General features: G+C 36.2%; 1 protein-coding gene across 1 annotated transcript in view; it reads right to left on the reverse strand.

The window, feature by feature from the left end:
* The window catches only part of cftr (CF transmembrane conductance regulator), a 29,913-nt gene extending 11,694 nt beyond the window's left edge, over positions 1-18,219 (reverse strand). The window contains exons 1-19 of the mRNA XM_087796817.1: positions 18,030-18,219; positions 17,462-17,572; positions 16,330-16,441; positions 15,958-16,173; positions 14,925-15,014; positions 13,876-14,039; positions 13,673-13,798; positions 12,292-12,538; positions 12,115-12,207; positions 9,870-10,046; positions 9,604-9,795; positions 6,654-6,748; positions 5,652-5,738; positions 3,884-4,667; positions 3,050-3,178; positions 2,152-2,189; positions 1,790-2,076; positions 829-908; positions 529-679 (exon numbers count right to left, since the gene is read on the reverse strand). Coding sequence (XP_087652943.1) covers positions 529-679; positions 829-908; positions 1,790-2,076; positions 2,152-2,189; positions 3,050-3,178; positions 3,884-4,667; positions 5,652-5,738; positions 6,654-6,748; positions 9,604-9,795; positions 9,870-10,046; positions 12,115-12,207; positions 12,292-12,538; positions 13,673-13,798; positions 13,876-14,039; positions 14,925-15,014; positions 15,958-16,173; positions 16,330-16,441; positions 17,462-17,572; positions 18,030-18,082 — 3,232 coding nt within the window. The 5' untranslated portion in view covers positions 18,083-18,219. The remainder of the gene's footprint in view (positions 1-528; positions 680-828; positions 909-1,789; positions 2,077-2,151; positions 2,190-3,049; positions 3,179-3,883; positions 4,668-5,651; positions 5,739-6,653; positions 6,749-9,603; positions 9,796-9,869; positions 10,047-12,114; positions 12,208-12,291; positions 12,539-13,672; positions 13,799-13,875; positions 14,040-14,924; positions 15,015-15,957; positions 16,174-16,329; positions 16,442-17,461; positions 17,573-18,029) is intronic.
* Positions 18,220-19,787: the final 1,568 nt, after the last annotated feature.

Raw genomic sequence — 19,787 nt, forward strand, 5'->3', positions numbered from 1 at the left:
GTTACCAGAAAAATAAAAAAGTGAAAACTTTTTAGTTAAAAAATGCACATGTGGTGTATGACAACGGCGCAACTATGAGTTAAGACATTGCAGACACATGGGGAAACCAGAAACATATTTTCAACCTTGTTTGTTTCTTCATTTATCTGATGGACATGTTGAGTGACGGAAGTCAGGAATGGACGGGAGAAGAAACAATCAATAAGATGAATGGATGTAAATGAGGACATGAGGAAGATACAATGAACAAGGGAGGACACATAAAATAGATGAAGGTGCAGAACGATGACTTGCTTGTGATGTGTCGATGAAGATTCATAAAACAGTGTCGTGGTCCACTAGATGTAGCTCTCTAGTTCTATAATCTTCTGCTGCGATACAGATATTCTATTAAAACCTCACGTCAATTTTATATAGAGAGCGCCGCCTACTGACCTTTAAAAATACAACACTGCTTGATGAAGCTTCATCAGATTAAGGTTGAATAAATCTGCATTTGGTGAAACCATGAACACGTTTCTCTCTCACCTTCAGCTTCCAAAAGTTTGAGTTGCTGGCCAGTTCGCAGGAAGTATTTCCTGAGGACAACAAAGATAATGGCTAAGGGAATGGCTGCGATGAAGATGTATGGCCGCATGATGGACACGGTGAAGATGGCGCCCGTGACGATCAGAGTAAGCTAGTACAAGAAAAAAGAAACTATCAGAAATAAGCAAGAAAAGCATTAATTGACACTTTTTGCAGTACTGCATGTTTAAACTCCAACACGTGCTTCCTGCCTAAGTTAATTTCCTCTATTTGGTGATTCTTGGATTAAGATTACATTACCTGGATTAGATCAAACAGCACCAGAGGCAACATGTCGTCGATGGTGGCCATGTCTTTGGTGAACCTGTTCATGATCCGACCTGAAGGAATAAACGTATTTTACTTTCTGCTGGTGAGAGATTTATTAATTATTCATCCATAATTAATTGATTTCTTAAACATTACATTTAAATTCATGAATTTAGCAGATGACTGTTATTAATAAATCCCATAATTTCGTTTTTTTATTGAAATGTTTTTTTATGCATTTAATTATTATTTTGTATAATTTAATTCTATAATTTCAATATTGAAAGGTTGTTTTTTTTCTTTAATATTTTAATTTAAAAATCAAAACATTTACAAATTGATATATATTTTTGTTATTTTTGTCATATTGACCTTGATTCCAATTTTTTTTTTTAAAATTCAACATAATAATGTGAATATTAAAAAAGAAAACATTTCAATGCACATGGACAATTATGAAAGTACTTTATATCAGTCGGTTCACAATATTGAATGGATTAATTTAACATTTAACATTTTGAAACTTATATATATATATATATATATATATACACAGTATATACAAAACTTATAATTTTACTTTTTATATACGTATATAGTAATGAGTGAACTTCATTTTAATAATAAAATGTAAAATATTGTATATTAAAAGGTTTAATAAATTCTATTGAATAATTGAATTCCATAATTTGTATATTTAAAGAATTAATTAATTATTAAATTGAATCATTTATGTATTGAAACATTGAATTTGTTTAGTCTTTTGAATATTATAAATTAAAAAGCAGGATATTTTCAAAATAAAAGTGGGTTAGATTGAAATTGTTAAAAACATTTTATTTATATATATTATTGAAATTCAATATAAAAATCTTAGTATGAAAAATCCATTTTGAAGAAAACTAAAGTGTCAGCCGTTATATTGTGGTGTTGAGATCCTTCAGAGACTCACCGGTCTTCATGGTGTTGAGCACACTCATGGGAGCTCGCAGCACAGCACTCAGCATCTGCTCGTGAAGTCTCTTGGAGACGGTGAGTAAGGTGTGCACGAGCGGCAGTCCTCGGAAGAAGCCCAAGGCCAGCACGCTCTCAGACGTGGCCACGTAGATGTAGATGATGTAGTAGGCGCTGGTGGGCGTGACGATGACGTTCAGTGTGACGGGCGGCGACGAGGCGTTCGGGTGCTGCTCGTCGATGTAGTTGGGCGACGAAGGGTTGGCGCCGTCCCTCCATATTGTGCTGAGGATGAGATGATACATGGATATAAAACTATATAAATGTATACCATAAATGTGTCATCAACATTTTACTCACTCCGTGATGAGGAAAATGCCGATGACTGAACCAGCAACCTGTCGAAACCACAGATACATTTGAACATGCAGTGACCTTGAACAACATCTACACTTAAAAATAATATTATTATTAAAATAATTAATATTAATTAATAATAATTAAAATAATACATTTATTAAAATAATAGAAAAGTCATTGTAAATGTAAGCGTTAAGATATATTAAGTAGTTAGAGTAGGATTAAAAATGGAAGAAATTTAAATCAATTAAGTAATAATATTTAAAGAAATATAATAAAATGTTAAATATAAAGAAGCTTGTAGGTAAAAATAAAAAAATATTTAAAAAATATATGCATCTATTAATATGGGTTAGAAAATCAATAAAAAGTATATTATATCTTATAAATATGTATGTAGAAAGAACAAGGTACATAAACAAATAACATTAAAATAGTTGGGGGTTGACATAATTATTATATTTATTTTTTAACAATGTAAAATATAAAAACTTCTATTAATGTTAAAAAATAATTGAAAAAAAAAAAGTTGTTTTTTTAAGAATTAGATTAGAATAAAATATATATAATATACATAATATATATATAAATATCTAGTGAAAAGTTAAATAAAATTGACATTCTTCTTCGTCGTTTCATTTTTTAATTCATTATTTTAATTCAATTATAAAGTTGTTGTTTTTTTTTATGTTAAAACATAAATAAAATTAATGTTTTTTAAATGATTTGTGTTGGGTTGAGAAAATGAAATCCATATTAAAATAATAAAATAAATGTATAAAGGAATGTTTAAAATATGAAGAAGAATGTAAAATAAAAACGTTTCAGAAATGTATATAAAATGTATATGTAATAAAAATAATTGAAATTGTTAGTAAATGAAAATATTGTTACTTACCTCAATGGCAAAGACGATCAGTATGAATATGAGCACGTAGACTAAACTTTTGTTGGTGGTGATGTAGCGCAGGTACATGCTCCAGGACGTACTTTCAAAGATGTCCTGACGTTCGTCTGCAAAGCATTGCTGCCAAAATAAATCATCATTTAGCAAATAAATCCACCTCATTTACATAAAATTAAAAAACATTTTTAAGTTACACATTATCTCTATGTCATTCATGTAATTTACGCAATTTAATTAAAAAATATTTCGTGTTACGTCCATTATTTTGAGCTTTTAAGAACATTAAACATGTCAATTAAAATATGAATTGGAGCTTTGTGAGATACACAATGATATTTCAATGATATAGTGAATATAAATATACACTTTTACAATAGTTTTTTTTACCAAGAACAGAGAATTTCCCCACAAACTAAAAGTCCAATATAGAAAAAGCAAATAACATCTTTATAATTAATTTTTTTAATGTTATTAAAATTAGTATTTTTTAAATTCCTATACTCAAAATGTATAACATAATTATATGTTTTGTATATTGGTGGTAAGTAAATTATCCAGAGTTAATTTTTCCAATTTTAAACGGTGTTTTGTATAACTGACATGAGTGAAAATAAATATTTCCATTGTAAACTTTTATCAAAATCTCTTCCAATGAAAAAAATAAATCCAACTTTTGATTCTACATACTCTATTATCATACTCTATATTTCTGAACTAGTTTTGGTCACACGTGGCTCTTTGTATTCTGACGATGTTAGCTTTATGTCTGTTTCCTTGTTCGTGTTTAAAGATACAGATGAGAGACATCAAATCAAGATGCTTCACCTCCAAGTCTTCTTCATCGATCTCCTCGCTGATGTCATAGACGCTATCCTTGGACAGGCGGCGGGCGTAGATGTCCAGCTCGGTGGCCAGGTCGCACTGCGGCGTGATGGACAGCCTCTTCCTGAAGGACGACTGCATCTGTTCTCGCCGCTCCTGACCTTGAGACTTGGTGATGAACGCCAGGACCGACTGTCGCCTCTGACCGCTCAGATGCTGCAGACCGTGGTGGTAGACGTTTCCTCTGGGGAGCACCTCCTCCACCTGGTCGTCCTCGGGCACCACCGAGAACCTCCTCTCCGAGTGTTCGTGGACGCCGTCCTCACCCGCGGAGGACTGAGGCGCACTTGTCTGTTGGGAGTTCCCGATGAAGGAAAATTTACGTGCGGCCGCCAGAGGGTTTAAAATGAGCGACTGTTTTCTTTTCTCCGGGTGGGCGTCTCCTCCTCCTACGGGGGGTCCGGGGATGATTTTGGGAGGCGGGTGCTGGCGGAAGGACTGGCGGACGGGGTCGGCGCCCCAGAGGCCGGCGGTCTCGTCGACGGAGACTCTGCGGAGGGTCTCGGTCAGGATGGATCCTCGCCGCTCCGCGTTGATGTTGTCGTACGCTTCCAGGCCCAGGAGGAGCGAGCTGAAGTCGGGCCTCTGAGCCTGGAGCTCCTGGAAAGTCCCGAAGAAGTAACAGTCTCCGTTGTGCAGCAGGAGGATCTTATCCGCCCGCTTCAGATGCTCCAGCTTGCTGGTCACCACGATCCGGGTCTTGGCCGCCATCAGTTTACAGACACACCTGGAATGATGAGTAATGATATAAGAACTTTGATTCTAAAAAGAGAAAAACTTTATTAAATGCTAAAAAAGATGAATGTTGATGATAAAGTGACCAATGAAGATAATAATGATTAAGATAAGAACCTGAAATAGTTGACGTAAGCAATTATAAGGAAACTACCAACTACACAAACGCAGGTGAATGTGTGAGCTAAGAGAGTTGTTAGAAAATATCAATACAGCGACATATTTGCAATGTTTTTTTGTCACTATACTGTACTGTACACATAATACTATACTGTATTGATATTCAACAGCACAGAGTCCAATTTTCTTTTTTTGAGTTGGTCTTTTAAAACACTTTTTTTTTCTATGCTTCAAAAAGTTTGTTAAAAATAATTTGATTTTAAAAATTACAATTAATATACATACAGTATATCCAAAGCGTTTGTTCATTTTGTGTTGCGCTTAAACGTCCAGCCGCTAGATGGCAGCAGTCATTCCATCCTACGCAACTATAGGAACAAGGAAATCCTGTGAGATCCCTGCGATGACTGAGGACGAGAGGATACAGTGACTCCAGCACCTTTTAAAGCTGATGTTTGGACATATTTTGGCTTCAAAAAAAATAGAAGCAGTTCTGACTTTGTCAAGAGTCATGTGGTCTGTAAATTCTGCAACACCAGAGTCAAGTACTCGATAATACTACAAATAAATCCTTGTTCCTACAGTATCACAATATATCATATCATTGCCCCTGAATTGAGATCCCTTATAAGCTTACATAGGAAAAACGCAGATAGTTCTACGAGATTTAACATCCAGTATTTAAAACACAATATGACAATAATTCTTATATACACTACTTATGATAAACACCTAAAATCGTTTTTAAGTTTGAAGTAAAATCTTATGTTTTAAGGTTGTTTTAAACATTCACTTTAAATAAACAAATCCATTTATAACAATTTAAAGACTAAAGTGAGATAATCATTTAATGTACTTCTCAAAGATCTCTTTCTCCGTCACGATGTCCAGATGTGTGAAAGGTGCATCTAGAAGGTAGACGTCAGCATCTTTATACACGGCCCTGACAGAGAAGCACAGACAAGTGAGGAAATAAAAAAGGGACGTTAAAGTTACATACAAGTGAATAAGAAAAAAAATGTAACCACATTTCATTTTACTACGTATTTAGAGGTAATATGACTAGAGATGTATTGAATCAAGATCCGTCTCATTATTTTATCTAAACCTATAATTGGCGAAACTGAAAGTTTAAAGTTAAGATATATGATTAACTCAAGTTAAAATCAATAATTTTCAATAAGTAATTGCAATTCATGTGATCATATGAGAGCCCAGAAAAACATAAATTTGTCGAGTTTTTAGTAATAAAATAATAAACTACCAAAACATATTTTAGTTCATTTCTCTTTTTCTTTTATTTAGTGGACTCTCAAAGATGAATACTGCTTCCTGTCTCTTTTTTTTCTTCTTATGAAATATCTGTAATGTGATAAGATTAGAAATTGGTTTGGTTTTGTCAAATTTTTTAGTTGATAAGTCAAAATAAAAATCAAATACATAACTAAATAAACATAAAACAGCAGTTCTTACCGTCATTGTTGTTGAAATTGAGAGGCTATTTATACTTGATAAATTATGAATGACACATTAGTGAGTCATCTTTCCAATGATAGCATAATACAATCTTGATGAGGCTATAAAACACTTCAGTGTCAAATACAGATAAAAGTGACGACTCTGACGTGATAAAACTGTCATCAGTCGATACTTCTTTTTTTAAACTTCCTCTGCTGTAAATCTTTGAGTCAATATTTCCAAAAGGTTGTAAAAATGTCTGTTAAGGTATTTATTTAGTTTCATCTTCTTCTTTATATTTAGGATAAAAGATGATTTGTGTGAGGAACCAACAGGTTTTTTCCAGATCCTAAATATATATATTTGGTGACAAGTTATTCAAACTAAACAGGTGTGTTACCTTGCCAGACCGATTCTGGCTCTTTGACCCCCGCTCAGGGTCACTCCTCCCTCGATGAGGTGGGTCTTGTCTTTCTCTGGCAACAGGGCAAGATCCTGAAGTGACAAACAAACAGGTCAGTGGAAGTATGACGTCCACTCGCACAAATCATCCGTGTTCAAAGTAGCAATCTCTTCTTTATCAGGACCGTGGAATGAAAACATGTTGCGATCAGAGCAGACGTGATCTCAAATCAAACTGTCAAAAGTTCCTTCCTTGAACACAGTGTGCGAGTCTGTCCTTGTTCACACAAACACAGCCAATAATCACAAATGAGCCGGAAATCTATAACTCTAATAACACAGAGGGATAGTAGTGCGAGTCAGGTGTCAGAAACAAAAACAATAATATATATGTTAAAGAAAAAAAGGAAAGGGGGGGAGGGTGGCCAGCGAGAGAAGGGGAGAAGGAGAGAGAAAAAGAAGGTTAATGGAGAAGAAAGAGACTGTGAAGGGAGAGAAAGAGGGAAGGAGCGAGAGAAAAACAGGGTGCAGGGGAGGACACAGAGAGGGAGAAATAAATTGAAAGTTAGAGAGAAAAAGCGAGTGAGAGAGGGAGAGGAAAAGACAGAGAAAAGCAGATAAACAGACACTGAGAAGAGAAACAAAGAGAGGGGGCACTAGGGATGGGTATGAGAGAGCGACAGTAAGAGACTTAAGGAGTGAGAAAAAAGAGCGAGGGAGAGAGAGGGAGAGAAGGTAAAGAGAGGGTGAGGGAGAGAAAGAGAGAGATCAAGAAGGGAGGCTGTAGAAATGAGGGGGTGCAGAGAAAACTGTAAGAGAGAAGGAGAAAAGCAAGGGAGTAAGAGAAAGGGTGAGGGAGAGAATGACAGGGGGAGAAAAAAGAGAAACTTAAGAGAGGCAGAGATAGACACAGGAAGAGTAAAAGAAGAGAACGATAGAGGGAGACAGGTGGATGGATGGAAGTAGGGAAGGATAGATAGAAAGATAGGGAGAAAACAATCATAAATCAAAAGAGGAAAAAGGATACAATCTGAATGGAATACCACATCCATGATGGACTCATGATGACATCATCATTACATCACATTACAGATGCTACATATGCTACATGCTACACTTTGACTTGATGAAAATAAAAGAGCTCATCACGGTTTACAACTTCCCATCCTTTCATCCGACACTTCCGCTGCTTCCCGACAAGTTAACAGGTTGTTTGAGAGCTCGTCAAAAACAGCTACACAGTAAAATGACAGGTTGTGTGTCTGACCCAACAAAGTAGAGTAGAAGAGACCACCCATGGTACCCTGCCTTCACTCGGAGGAGGGCAACAATGGACAGGAATTGTAAAACCACTTGAAAACTAGTAGGGTTGCCGGAGTGACACCTAAACCTTTAACGACTCTTATAGTGATGAAAAAAAAAGAGGTCATCGATGATCAATTATACTTGAAATGATGCTCTGAGGTAAGATGTTGTTACAGGACAACCAATGAATATAATTGTAGAAACTGTGCTTCACTCATTATTGAGTTGCTGGGATCAGTTTTTCTCCACTCTATAGTAAAGTGTCTTGAGATAACTTTGTTATAAGTAAGTAAGTAAGTCATTTTTATTTGTATAGCGCTTTTCCAGACCAGGGTCACAAAGCGGTTAAACAATCAAAACAATACTCAATAAAGTATATACTTTAAAGATCAAGATAAAACTGATAACACAACAGGAGTTCCAGAAAATCAAGGAAAAGCCTGAACAAATAAAAACGTCTTAAGATATTAAGATAGTATGATAAGGCCCTGGTCTCGAAAAGCGCTATATAAATAAATATTACTTACTTACTTACTTACACTTTAAATAAAAATGAATTGAAAAATATTACAACACAAGTTGTTGCTATGCAGGTCTTGCACGTCTGGACCTAAATGACAAAACAAAGGTGATGCGCTGCATTGACAAGTGCAACAATAAATCCTCTGTTTGCTATGACAACACCTGGTGTTTTAGTCAGAAACACTGAAGTATTGTCGGAGCCTCAGGCCACGTCCATCTGACGACGCTATTAACCCCCAAATGAATCATGATAATAGTGTTTTAGAGGAAGGATTCACTCAAATAGGATAAAATATTTGAGTTTTAAGGATCAATTTAAGTCGTATCTAAATGTTAAGCCAGAAATTATATATATATTTTTGATAATAATGTGTTTTAAAGCTAGCTAGAAAGTTTTGTTGATGAAAAACTTTCCATCGACTTTGATCTTTTAATAGTTTTCATCGCTGTAAGCGGAGTTTGTGATCAAAGGACTGATACGCTTAAAAGCGTCCAAGGAAAAAAAAAAATCTCGCCAAACGATAAGAGTTTTCAGTGTTATCATGTTTATTAGTAAAAAATCAGAGGAGCTCATATTGCCACTGTGTCTCCATGGCAACAGAGTAGGCATTATTGTGCGGAGAAAGCGTCACTCAACACTGGGGCTAATGAGAGAGCGAGGATGTGTGTGTCAGTGTGCGAGCGAGGAGGCATAATGGCTGGAGATGTGGTCAGTGGAAATCTGAACCTTCCCAACAGCTAAGAAAAGCCTTTCAAACTGAGTAAAAAATCTGATAAAAGTTTGCAAATATACTTTTGTTGTCATCTATACTAGCTTATAGTTATAACATGAACAACTAGAACTAAACAGGTGATTTAAACGTTCGTTAAAAAGTTGGGTAAACTTTAAGAACTTCAAAAGAAATGGACATTTTAAGTTTGTCAATTAAACTTAATATATATAGTTTTTTATTTTTTTAATATATGAAACAGTTTTTTTCTTGAACAAAACATTTTTTAAATATTTATATAAGTAAAAAATAATACAATGACATAAGTAAAATCAAGAATAGTATATCCATCCATCCATCCATCATCTATAATGCTAAATAATAATAATTAAAGCAACTAGTGACACACACCTCTTCCAGCTGGCAGGCCTTGATGATGGAAGTGTAGCGATACTCGTCGTAGGTCAGTCCAAACAAGATGTTGTCACGGATGGTCCCGGGCATGATCCAGGACGTCTGCGACGAGAAGGAGATGCGACCGCTGTGTCGGACTTTGCCCTCCGACGGCATCAACTCCCCCAGAATCATCATGAGCAGGGAGCTCTGGACCACACGTGGGGGGGGAACATGGAAGTGAGAGATGAGGTGACGCTTCTATATCCCTCTTATGGACCAACCTTTCCCGCACCAGTGGATCCAGCCACTGCCAGCATCTTGCCATTCTCCAGGTAGAAGCTGATGTTCCTGAGGACTGGAGTCACGTAGAGGTTGGTAAAGAAAAGCCCGGAGTCACCATTTGCATGTCCGTTTTCTTTATTCTCCTGTTTGATCTTCTCAAACAATTCACCAATGCCCTGAACACAGTATGAAAACAGTATTAGTGATACATTATTCTTGCCACATAACGTGCCGTCAATAAAAAAACAAACAAAAAAAAAACAGGTAGTTATGATCCATAATGAATTGATCTAGTTAATTAATTTTAATCTCACCTAAAAAAGTTGAGAAATACTTGATTTGTTTTCATTTCAACTCATGTTCATGGAATATAAAAATATTGATGTTTATAAGAATTAAGTGTCTACATGAGGTGATTTATTATTTTTAACAGATGCGGTTGAATCTTGCAAAAAAGACACTAAAGTCACAACATTGATAAACGAGTGAATGCATCGGATGTTTCTCTGTGTGAGTCCTGCAACACACTGGTGACATTTCCAGGGTGTCCCCTGCCTCCCACCCTCATCAGGTGTGAACACCCCCCACACCTCAAATAGGAAAGAAAACGGTTGAATATTACACAATTTAACACTAGCCTTAAACATTTTCAAAACATTTTTCAATTAAAACACAATAAAATTAATTCAATATATTAGAAATTACACAATATAACACCAGCCTCAATATTTTAAGTTTGTTCATTCAAGTAAATATATAATATATATATTATATACATATTTTTTAACACAATTGATTTGTCAAAAAAAAATTCAATTGAAATAAATAAAAAACAATACAATAACATAAATTAAATACATTTAGAATTACATAATAATTCAAAACATTAGCCTCAACATTTTAAGTTTGTCAAATTTGTCACACAATATCATAGAATAAATTAATGTAAAATGACATCATTTAAGACTAGCCTGATTTAAAAATCCTTTTTTTTGTATACCACCAGCAAAGCCATTGTTTTGGGTCAGCGAGTCGACGTGAAGCCATTTTCTAAACCCATCAAAGTTCTATACATGGGATTATTCATCTTCCATCCAGCAGTAGCAGCAGCCTGGAGATAAAGAGGTGACAACATGTACAACACTCTGCTTGACTCACGGACTGACCTCTGTGACGTACTAGGGCTCTGCTCAGCATTGTATAGACTTTTTTCTCCCCGTTCTATTGTCATTCAAATAAGATGACGTGCGTGCCGACAGCAGTAAAGAAAGAGTACACTCCTCCCATTCATTTGTAAATGGAAGATTCCAGGAAGAGGTAAAGGACGCAGGATAATCAGAGAATTAGGGAATGAAGACATCTAAGATTGAGAAGGTGCTTCAGTGGCGTTCCCAGCAAAGTTTGGTAAAGTGGCGAAAATCAATTATCCAGAGCAAAGAGATCCAGCGCCGCGGGACGTTTCTCACGGTGTTGGATCGTTCATAAATCACACCTGCGGGACTTTACAGCCTCGGACTGGAGATTAGATTATACGACTCAATCACGATGATGGATTAAGTGTTCTGTCTGTTGATTTAGATGGCAGAGGAAGTTAAACTTTAAGAGCACACACTTGTCTGTTAGCGATTCACTTCATGTCTCACTGATCAGGAAGGACGAGGGAAGCTCTACAGTCCAATGACAAATAAATAAATGTCATTTATTCTGATTATAATTAAACTCCAATGATATTGTCAATGGAACAATTAATTAAAAAAACATAATTTAATAAGAATATCATCTAATACTAATGATCTTGTCAAACACAACATTCCTAATAAAAAGCATGAACTTGACAAATTAGGGCTTAAAATAAAAATCTTTAAATCCAGACAGTCTGCTATTATTATTATTATTATTATTCTTGTGATGTCTATTAAACAAAATCAAAAAGGTGTATACTCCGGTATCTTTAAATCTATTTTAATATATATATCATTATTATTTAATCTCATGATCCTAAAACAATTGTGCATTTTAATGCATTTTCTTAACCTAACCCTCATATGTTAATTTATACATTTTTTCCATTTGTAAAAACTTCTTCTGACTTAATTTCATATGTATATACAAAGACAAAACAATGCATATTGAGGCCACAAACAACCTTAGTATCAGGTCAAATAATAATAATAATGTACATCATGATTTATAATTATTTTCCATCTCAAAGTGGTACATATTTGTTTAAAGAGTCCAGCGTACCTCATCCCAAGAAGCCGACACATTGACCAGCTCTAGATCGCTGGTGGTCAGGTTGTACTCCAGCACTCTGTACTCCTCCTTCATCAGGAAATCCTGCAGGACCAGTCAGATCGTTCTCTCCCATTTTCAACATTTACAAAAGTAGTGACAACACACAGGAACCCGAAGTGAACGCACCTCGATCTTCTGGACCAGCCCCAGAGTGTCGTACCACATCTGTATGGAGCCGGGCAGCTGGCGTGTCAGCGTCATCCTCAGCACCATACAGTAGGACGCCGTGGTGAAGATACGGCGCAGGATGATGCCTTCCCCGAGCGCGTGCGGCACAATCGCCGACACGATGACCAAGATGGCGGAGAAGAAATACGAAGCGCTGTAGAAGTAACGCAGTGAGCCGATCTTTCTGGTGAGGGTCATCTCATCCCTGAGAAGTGAGAGGAAACATCATGATGCATGGTTTTATGCTTACTCAGCACGAAACTTAACAATATTATTTCGATTTAAAGCCATATTCTCAAGCGGATTTGTTTCTTTTTGTTGTTATATCATCAGGCATGTGGTTCACATTAAATGAAAACTCAGCTGAGCATAGAATATTACAAAACAGTCATAAACAAATAAAACAAATTAAAGTTTGATCTACATTTTTATTTATTCCGCAGAAGGAACGTTGTTATAGTTTGTTCAACTCCAAAAATAAATGTACATGCTTGTGTGCATGAAACACGTACATTTTAAAAGAATAAATGATCAAATTATTGTAGATACTCAGATGTTTTCCTTTAACACACACAAAACAACCATGAAAACCTAAAATTATTGGTAAATATGTCATCATGAAATTCATTTATTTATTATTTGGAAATAATAGAAAAAAAGGACCAATAAAAAAAACGAAAAAGGAAAAGTTTGTATGTATATAAAAATTATATTTATAATTTTATATTTACTTTTATACTATATTTGTAAAGGTCAACATGCAACTATATAAACACTTTTAGTGTTCAGTCAAGTGAGCAAAATGTTCTATTTTACTTTACAAAAACCTTGATTATTTACATCTTTACTGACTTTTATTTTGAAAAAACATTACTTAAAATGTCATAATCAGGTCAATTCAATTATTAAACATTTAAAAAAAATACAGAAAAGTTCAATTTGATTGAAATATTTATAAAGTGTAATGTAACACTATATACAGTATATTTTTTCATTTAGTGATGAGTCAATGAGATCAAAATTCCATTTTTACTTTCAAAATAAAATCTCATTTTATATTTTTTACTGCCTTTTATGTTGCTGTTCTAAAACTTTTTTAACCAAGCATGAAAGCCATGATCCAACTCTCTTTCTTGAGGAGTTTAACCATCACTCTCTTGTTGACACCAGCATGTTCTCATTATTTTCCTTGTCATGCAACATGTAGATCTGATGTTGTGGCTGCGTAAGAACACTTCTAAAGGTCATTGTCTTTTCAGGCAAGGTCTTGAAAAAAATCTCAGTGTTATTAAAAATGCTATCAAAAACATATTTGATGATTAAACAAAAAAAAACGTACTGTCTGATGTTCTTAATAATGGTCTCCATCACCTCCTCCCATCCGTAGGCCTTCACAGAATGGATGTTCTCCACGATCTCCGAGGTGAGGGCCAAACGACGACTGGTCATCCCGGCACGTTTGGCTCTAGTGAGAGTGACAAAAAGTAGGAACTGTGAGCAACATTTTTTTTTTTTTTAATATATAGGTTGTGCCAAACCCACCGGTGAGGACCCATCTTCTGCGAGAGCCAGGCCTGGATGATTCCGAGCAACGTGAGCGACGCTAAGGCGCAGAATCCGTACACTTCGATGAGTTCCCAGACCAGACCCACGCAGAGAATACACTGCAGAGGGGTGATCCAGATGAAGTGAGCGAGACCCAGGCTCTGAGAAAGACAGAAGACAGAGTGAGTACCTGTGTTGATTTTGTGGGGCTGTCCCCCAATTCAAGTTGACTGACAGTACAGCAGCACTATCGTGGATATCCACCTTTTTTATACGTTTAAAATCTTTTCTACATGTGGTTTAAAACTTGCCACTCTAAGCTTCTCCCTCTTTAATGCTCTGTAGTTTCACTCGTACAGAGCTTTAGATCCTTTATTGCAAGGGTGTCAAATTCAATCATACTAGGGGCCAAAGTCTTGAAGCCAACAAGGTGGTGGGCTCAAACAAAATGTATTTTTTCCAAACAGTCTGTAACCTGAAGTATGACTTTGGTATCGACTTCTTGTCCTTAGAGGCTTAACGTTTTGAAGAGTTCTACATTGTTAAGAGAAGCTCTTATCCAAACACATGTGCGTCGCACATTCAAGCATGGTGATAATTGTCTCAAAGAAAGTGGCGGAGAGTTTTCAAATTCAACACGTGTGTGAGACTGGAGGCCACGCTCAGTTCAGACTGACTGACTGACTGCCAGGAGTGCATCCAGCACAGAAGCATTTTGAAAAATCTAATCAATTCATCACATGTTAACATCGTTTCTACGTAGCTACCAGTGTGTCGTGAGTCTTCCTCGACCTGTCCCTCAGTGTTTGCTTGGAAAATGGATTCACTGAACCCAGTCAGGGTGTGACTGTCACTCCACTGTTCCCTCATCTTGTCTGTAGAGATAACAAACTCCCCCTTAGCTTCCTCCAGTCTGAAAACACTGTTTTGTAGCTATAAAACATCATGGACCATTGACTTGCTAACATATTAGCTTCATAGTCTGAAAGATAATGTTTTCTTTGAGCAAAGAATCTTTCAATAACAGTATTTACTCAAGTGTTTACCTCATCCAGCTTGTTGAGGTGTGCGGACATCAAACTGACCAGCTGCCCTGTGCTGATCTTATCCAACACTCGACTTGAAAGCTTCAGGGTCTGTAAGGGGACAACAAGTGCGAGTTCATATGAAGACGATGAAGGAGCAAAGATCTTTCACAAAAATGTTGATGACAAAACACTAAACAAACAGGAATGTTTAGACAATTACATTGGCTGCATTGTGATATCTTACATTATCAAGTCGTCTTATCTTAGAATCTAAGATGCAACTGGTGTTAAAGGAGATCTTTTGGATACTCTTAAACCTATTGTGGTGCAAGTTCGACAAAGGAGTAATCCAGTGAAGATTAAAAAGGGGGATATATCTGTTTGGATTTATAATTTATTTAATTTATGAATTGATTACAACTGTATAAAAGTGGCTTGAGTTTGGAGGAAGAATTCGATTTTCTTCAAGGTTACATTAGCCTTTGACGCTTTGAAAAACAAGCTTTTTAAATAGCTAAAATTAGTAAAACTATATATTGGAACATCTTGTTGAGAGACAAAGATTCCAAGGTTATGGCTTCATGGATTCAGCGTTATGACAAAATATACTTTTGTCACGCCATTTCATTTTTGCTGTTTTAAACTGAAAATGACGCCCAATAGAATATATTACACATATTATATACTGTGAATGTTGAAATTTATTGTAAGACAGAAAACTTTTTTTTAAACTTTTGTAAAGAAAAAATACATTAAAACGTGTGATAGTACCTGGACATTAAGACATAATCTAATTATTAATTAAACAACAGTAACATTTGATTGAAAAATAACCATATCCCAAATAAAATGGTGGAAAACATTGGAAAAAGTAAAGTTATACCTCAAATCGACATTGACTTAAACAAAGTTTACTTTTAAAACTGACATCTTTAGTTTCTCTCTGACCTAATGAGAGCTACATAAAAATAGAGAAATGCCGTATGTTCCCCCCCGGCTGCACTTTGTGCAAGTCTGAAAATGGTTGGTACCACAGCCCCCAAATGTATACCTTCTTGTATATCAAACTGAAGATCGCGATGCGGATCTGCATCCCCAGGTGATGCAGGCCAAAGATGGCCGGCTGCAGCAGGAGGAAGCGAGCAGTGAAGAGAAGGCATAGTCCCAGGGCAAGGTAGTATCCTTGGCTCCGCTCAGGAGCATGGAACGGGTCGAAAGAGGCGATGATTCGACCCAAAAGCTGTGGCTGTACCGCCTTGGAAGCCTCCTAGCATACAAGAGTAAAGGTAACAAAATGTTATAATCAGTATTAGTGTAATAGTTCCATATTTTTGGTATTTTTTGTTTCTAGTGGTCTATATTGAGGGATTATTCATCACAATAAATGCATCAAACATGATTTTCTCATGACAGGAGACCTCACCCCAAAGTAGAGGAGAATGCCATAGAAGACAAAGGGACCAAGAAAGCATCTGGAGAGAGCTCGCATCAGCCGTGGCTTCTTCTTTGCAGAGACCACCTCTCGGTCCCATTCTCTGTAAAGACGAGATCAGAGCACACCTGAACACCCAGAGGACAGATCGGATCATATACTCCTGGCCTGGCTAAAAAAGAGCTGACGATCCTTTCATGCTAACCAAGCACCCCCACCACCCCCGACTACAGAGTGATAGAGTGGATCTCAGTAGGGTTCAGTGGAAGCTAAAGTTCACATTCCCAGAAGTCTTTACTGTTTGTCTGATCAAAATAATGAAAGTAAGTTTGCCCACCACCTCTCGTTCATCAACCGGTGGGCACTGAGCCTGTTCTGTAAAAGGTCAGCCTTTAAACACCCATGCACAGTAAATAGCTTGTTGGCAGCCCTCAGGGTGATGTAGGGCCCGGGGTAACCACACATAAAGAGCAGCCGTTTGTTGACGTTGTTGGGCAACATAGAGAAAGATATAAAGTAATCACGTTTGACTCATTACATAATAACACTAGCAGAACATGCTGTAACAGAGGTTATTTTTATGCATTTTTCTTTTTATTTTAAATTTAGGGGAATTTTTTTTTAACGAAAATGGTATAAGGTATCGAATGTGTTTGTGAATATTGGTATTGAGTTGAACATTTAAGAATATATAAATAGATGGATATAAATCAATATATAGATATGGACAAATATATACATATCCTTCTCATGTTTATTAGTGTTTGTTGGACAAACAGGTTTGGTTCCTGTCACGGCTTTTTAAATGCCATCCCATATTTTCTGCCCATCTTTGAGGACAGCAGGGTTAACCAGCTACTGTAAACATCAGTAAATGCCACATTGGGAGACACAGCCACAGACTTGTAGCTGAATACAGAAGATTGTATATTTGAAAAGAGTTACTGGATTACGTTTTTATCAATATAAAAAACTGCAAACTTTCTTTTCATGTATGCTTCTGTAGCAAACTAAAGTTCAGATAAGTGACCAGTACATATAACCTTCATTTTAATTAGGATGAACACAACAATCTAAATGTCAGTGAAGGAATCCAGGGAGTAAAACCACAAGCAGCACAAACCTTTCAAGTCGCTCAGAGAGGTTGTCTGCCAGATCATATGACGGAGCCTTGTAGACATCTGAGAGATCCAACTTTTTCCTGAAGCCCTTCCTCAGCAGTGGTGATGTCCACCTGAAGAATGAGTTAATAAAGCGGAAATAAATTACAGTACACATAAAAAAAAATGTTTAACAGTGATGTGGTCACCAAAGTCCAAAACCCACACACTGTACCTGAAGTTTAAGTTAATGGTATGTTAATCAACATTACTTTAATATAGTAATAAATAAAATTGACAAAAAAAATAGGTTGAAAAAGCTCAGACAGTACAGTATAGACAGGCAATATTTCGTTTAGATATTTAAAGACCGTCACTGCAGTTTAATATTAAACGATGAATAGGCTCAAGGTAGAAACATCACACGAAAGTGCGACATTTCAATCAGAATTCGAGAATTTCTCAACAGTTTCACAACACAATGGCAATAATTTGGATGCTAAAAAAATCAAGTTTCTGTACATACAGGAAAACTGTGATTCAGTTTTGGAATAACAAATACGCAACAAACTCTCTACAAACACCTCTTACCAGAAGAAGAATTGGGAGAAGAAGTTTGCATCTTCCACTGGAGACTTCTGCATCCTAAGCGCGCCGCCAGTTTGCTCTCTAGACACCTGAGTTATTTCGCAGCGCTAACATTTGTGTGTCTCCTTCCACACAAAAACAAGTGTACACTGTGACTGCGACAAGGTTGTCTCCACGTTTTCTGTCCCCGTTAAATATGATGTCACAGTCCAGAAATCTCCTCCCCTGAAGTCCTGAGACTTGAGCGGCTGCTACTGTGAGACGCTTCATCTCTATCAGTGGGTTTGTCTTTAACGTGACGGAAACGCGCACGTCATTCTCAAACCAGTCTACGGACAAACGATACGCAAACCACTATTAAATCCCCCCAAAATAAGCATTTTATCTGGATCCTACGGATCTTAAACTGAATTCGTTTTTTTTTGTAGTTAAAAATTTCAAAGTTTTCGATCCGTCTTTTAAGTTCCTCAATTATATAACTTGTTTAACATTTTTTACTTAAAAAAAACCCATCACAAATGACGTAAAATAAATCCCATTTGTTTAAGACGATATATGGGTTTATGAGAGATTAAGTGTAAAGTACTAGAAAACCCGGATGAAGGTGCCCCCTTTTGGTGGAAGAATGAGGTAAACAAGACATGTTCAAAGTCAGGCCATTTGTAGCCTTTTTGCAAATTTATTGCAGCCCACAAGGTCATTATAAATTGCATAATTCAACCAGAGGGTTTAACAGAAAACAAGTTTTAAATGTTACACAAATGTCCATTAGTCAAATGGAAAAAAACAAACACATAGTAGGTGTTGATAAGTAAGTGAAGTTAGCAATTTTGTGCTGAATGGGTTGACCATATTAGGATTGTATTTGGAATTGCTAAATGACATAACTCTTGTTAAGATGTCACGATTCACATCTCCGCTAGATTTCTCTTCATCAAGTGTGGGTTTAACACCCGTGAGATAAACCATTACACTATCAATAAATATACATACATTTACCTGGGGCATTTTAGTACATTGGTTTTTGCCCATCTTTTGAAAATTAGCCGTCTGAGAAACTGTCAATGCTCTGTATTTTGTTGACTTTCTTCAGCCATTTTTCAGTTACTTCTAGATTGAAGGTATCCAAGGGGAGGACCCAGGTCCAGAGTTAATACCTCAAATATCAGAGCCCGAGAGGAAGCATGACATAAGAAGTTGTTTTCTTCTCGTCTGGCCGCTAGTGGATAACATGAGAATGAAGAAAAAGATTTCTAACTCACACTTCACTTATCTTTTTTTCAATTTGTCATCAATACTATGAAGAGGGACTAAAGCAGAAAACAAATCCCAAGAAGTAGAGTCAGTAGCAACAACTGTAACAATACACTGTTTGGTATAATTGTTAAATATTAGAGCAAAGTCAGTGGAGCTGAAATACTTTAGCTACAAACATTTGCTATCATGACACTTATCAGTTACATGACGAGCATCAAACATGGTTTGATAGCTAGAATGTGTTGATAATAAATGTGATAATCCACCGTGAACAGAGCAGTTTGTAACAGTTCTCTGTTCAAGGCAATTTATCTGATATTGATTAGACAACTAACAGATACTGAAGCTTAAATTCCATTGCTGGAGTTTTTGTTTGGGCCATCTAACAATGCTCAGATGTTTTTTTGGTTTTGTTCTAAAATTGATTTTCTAAATAACATATTTGGAATACAACATTATCTCTTAAATCCCTGCTCTCCGCGACTACACTTTATTGGATTTCTC

The sequence above is a fragment of the Callionymus lyra genome, chromosome 8 (genome assembly GCF_982586985.1).
Source record: "Callionymus lyra chromosome 8, fCalLyr1.hap1.1, whole genome shotgun sequence".
Taxonomy (NCBI): domain Eukaryota; kingdom Metazoa; phylum Chordata; class Actinopteri; order Syngnathiformes; family Callionymidae; genus Callionymus; species Callionymus lyra.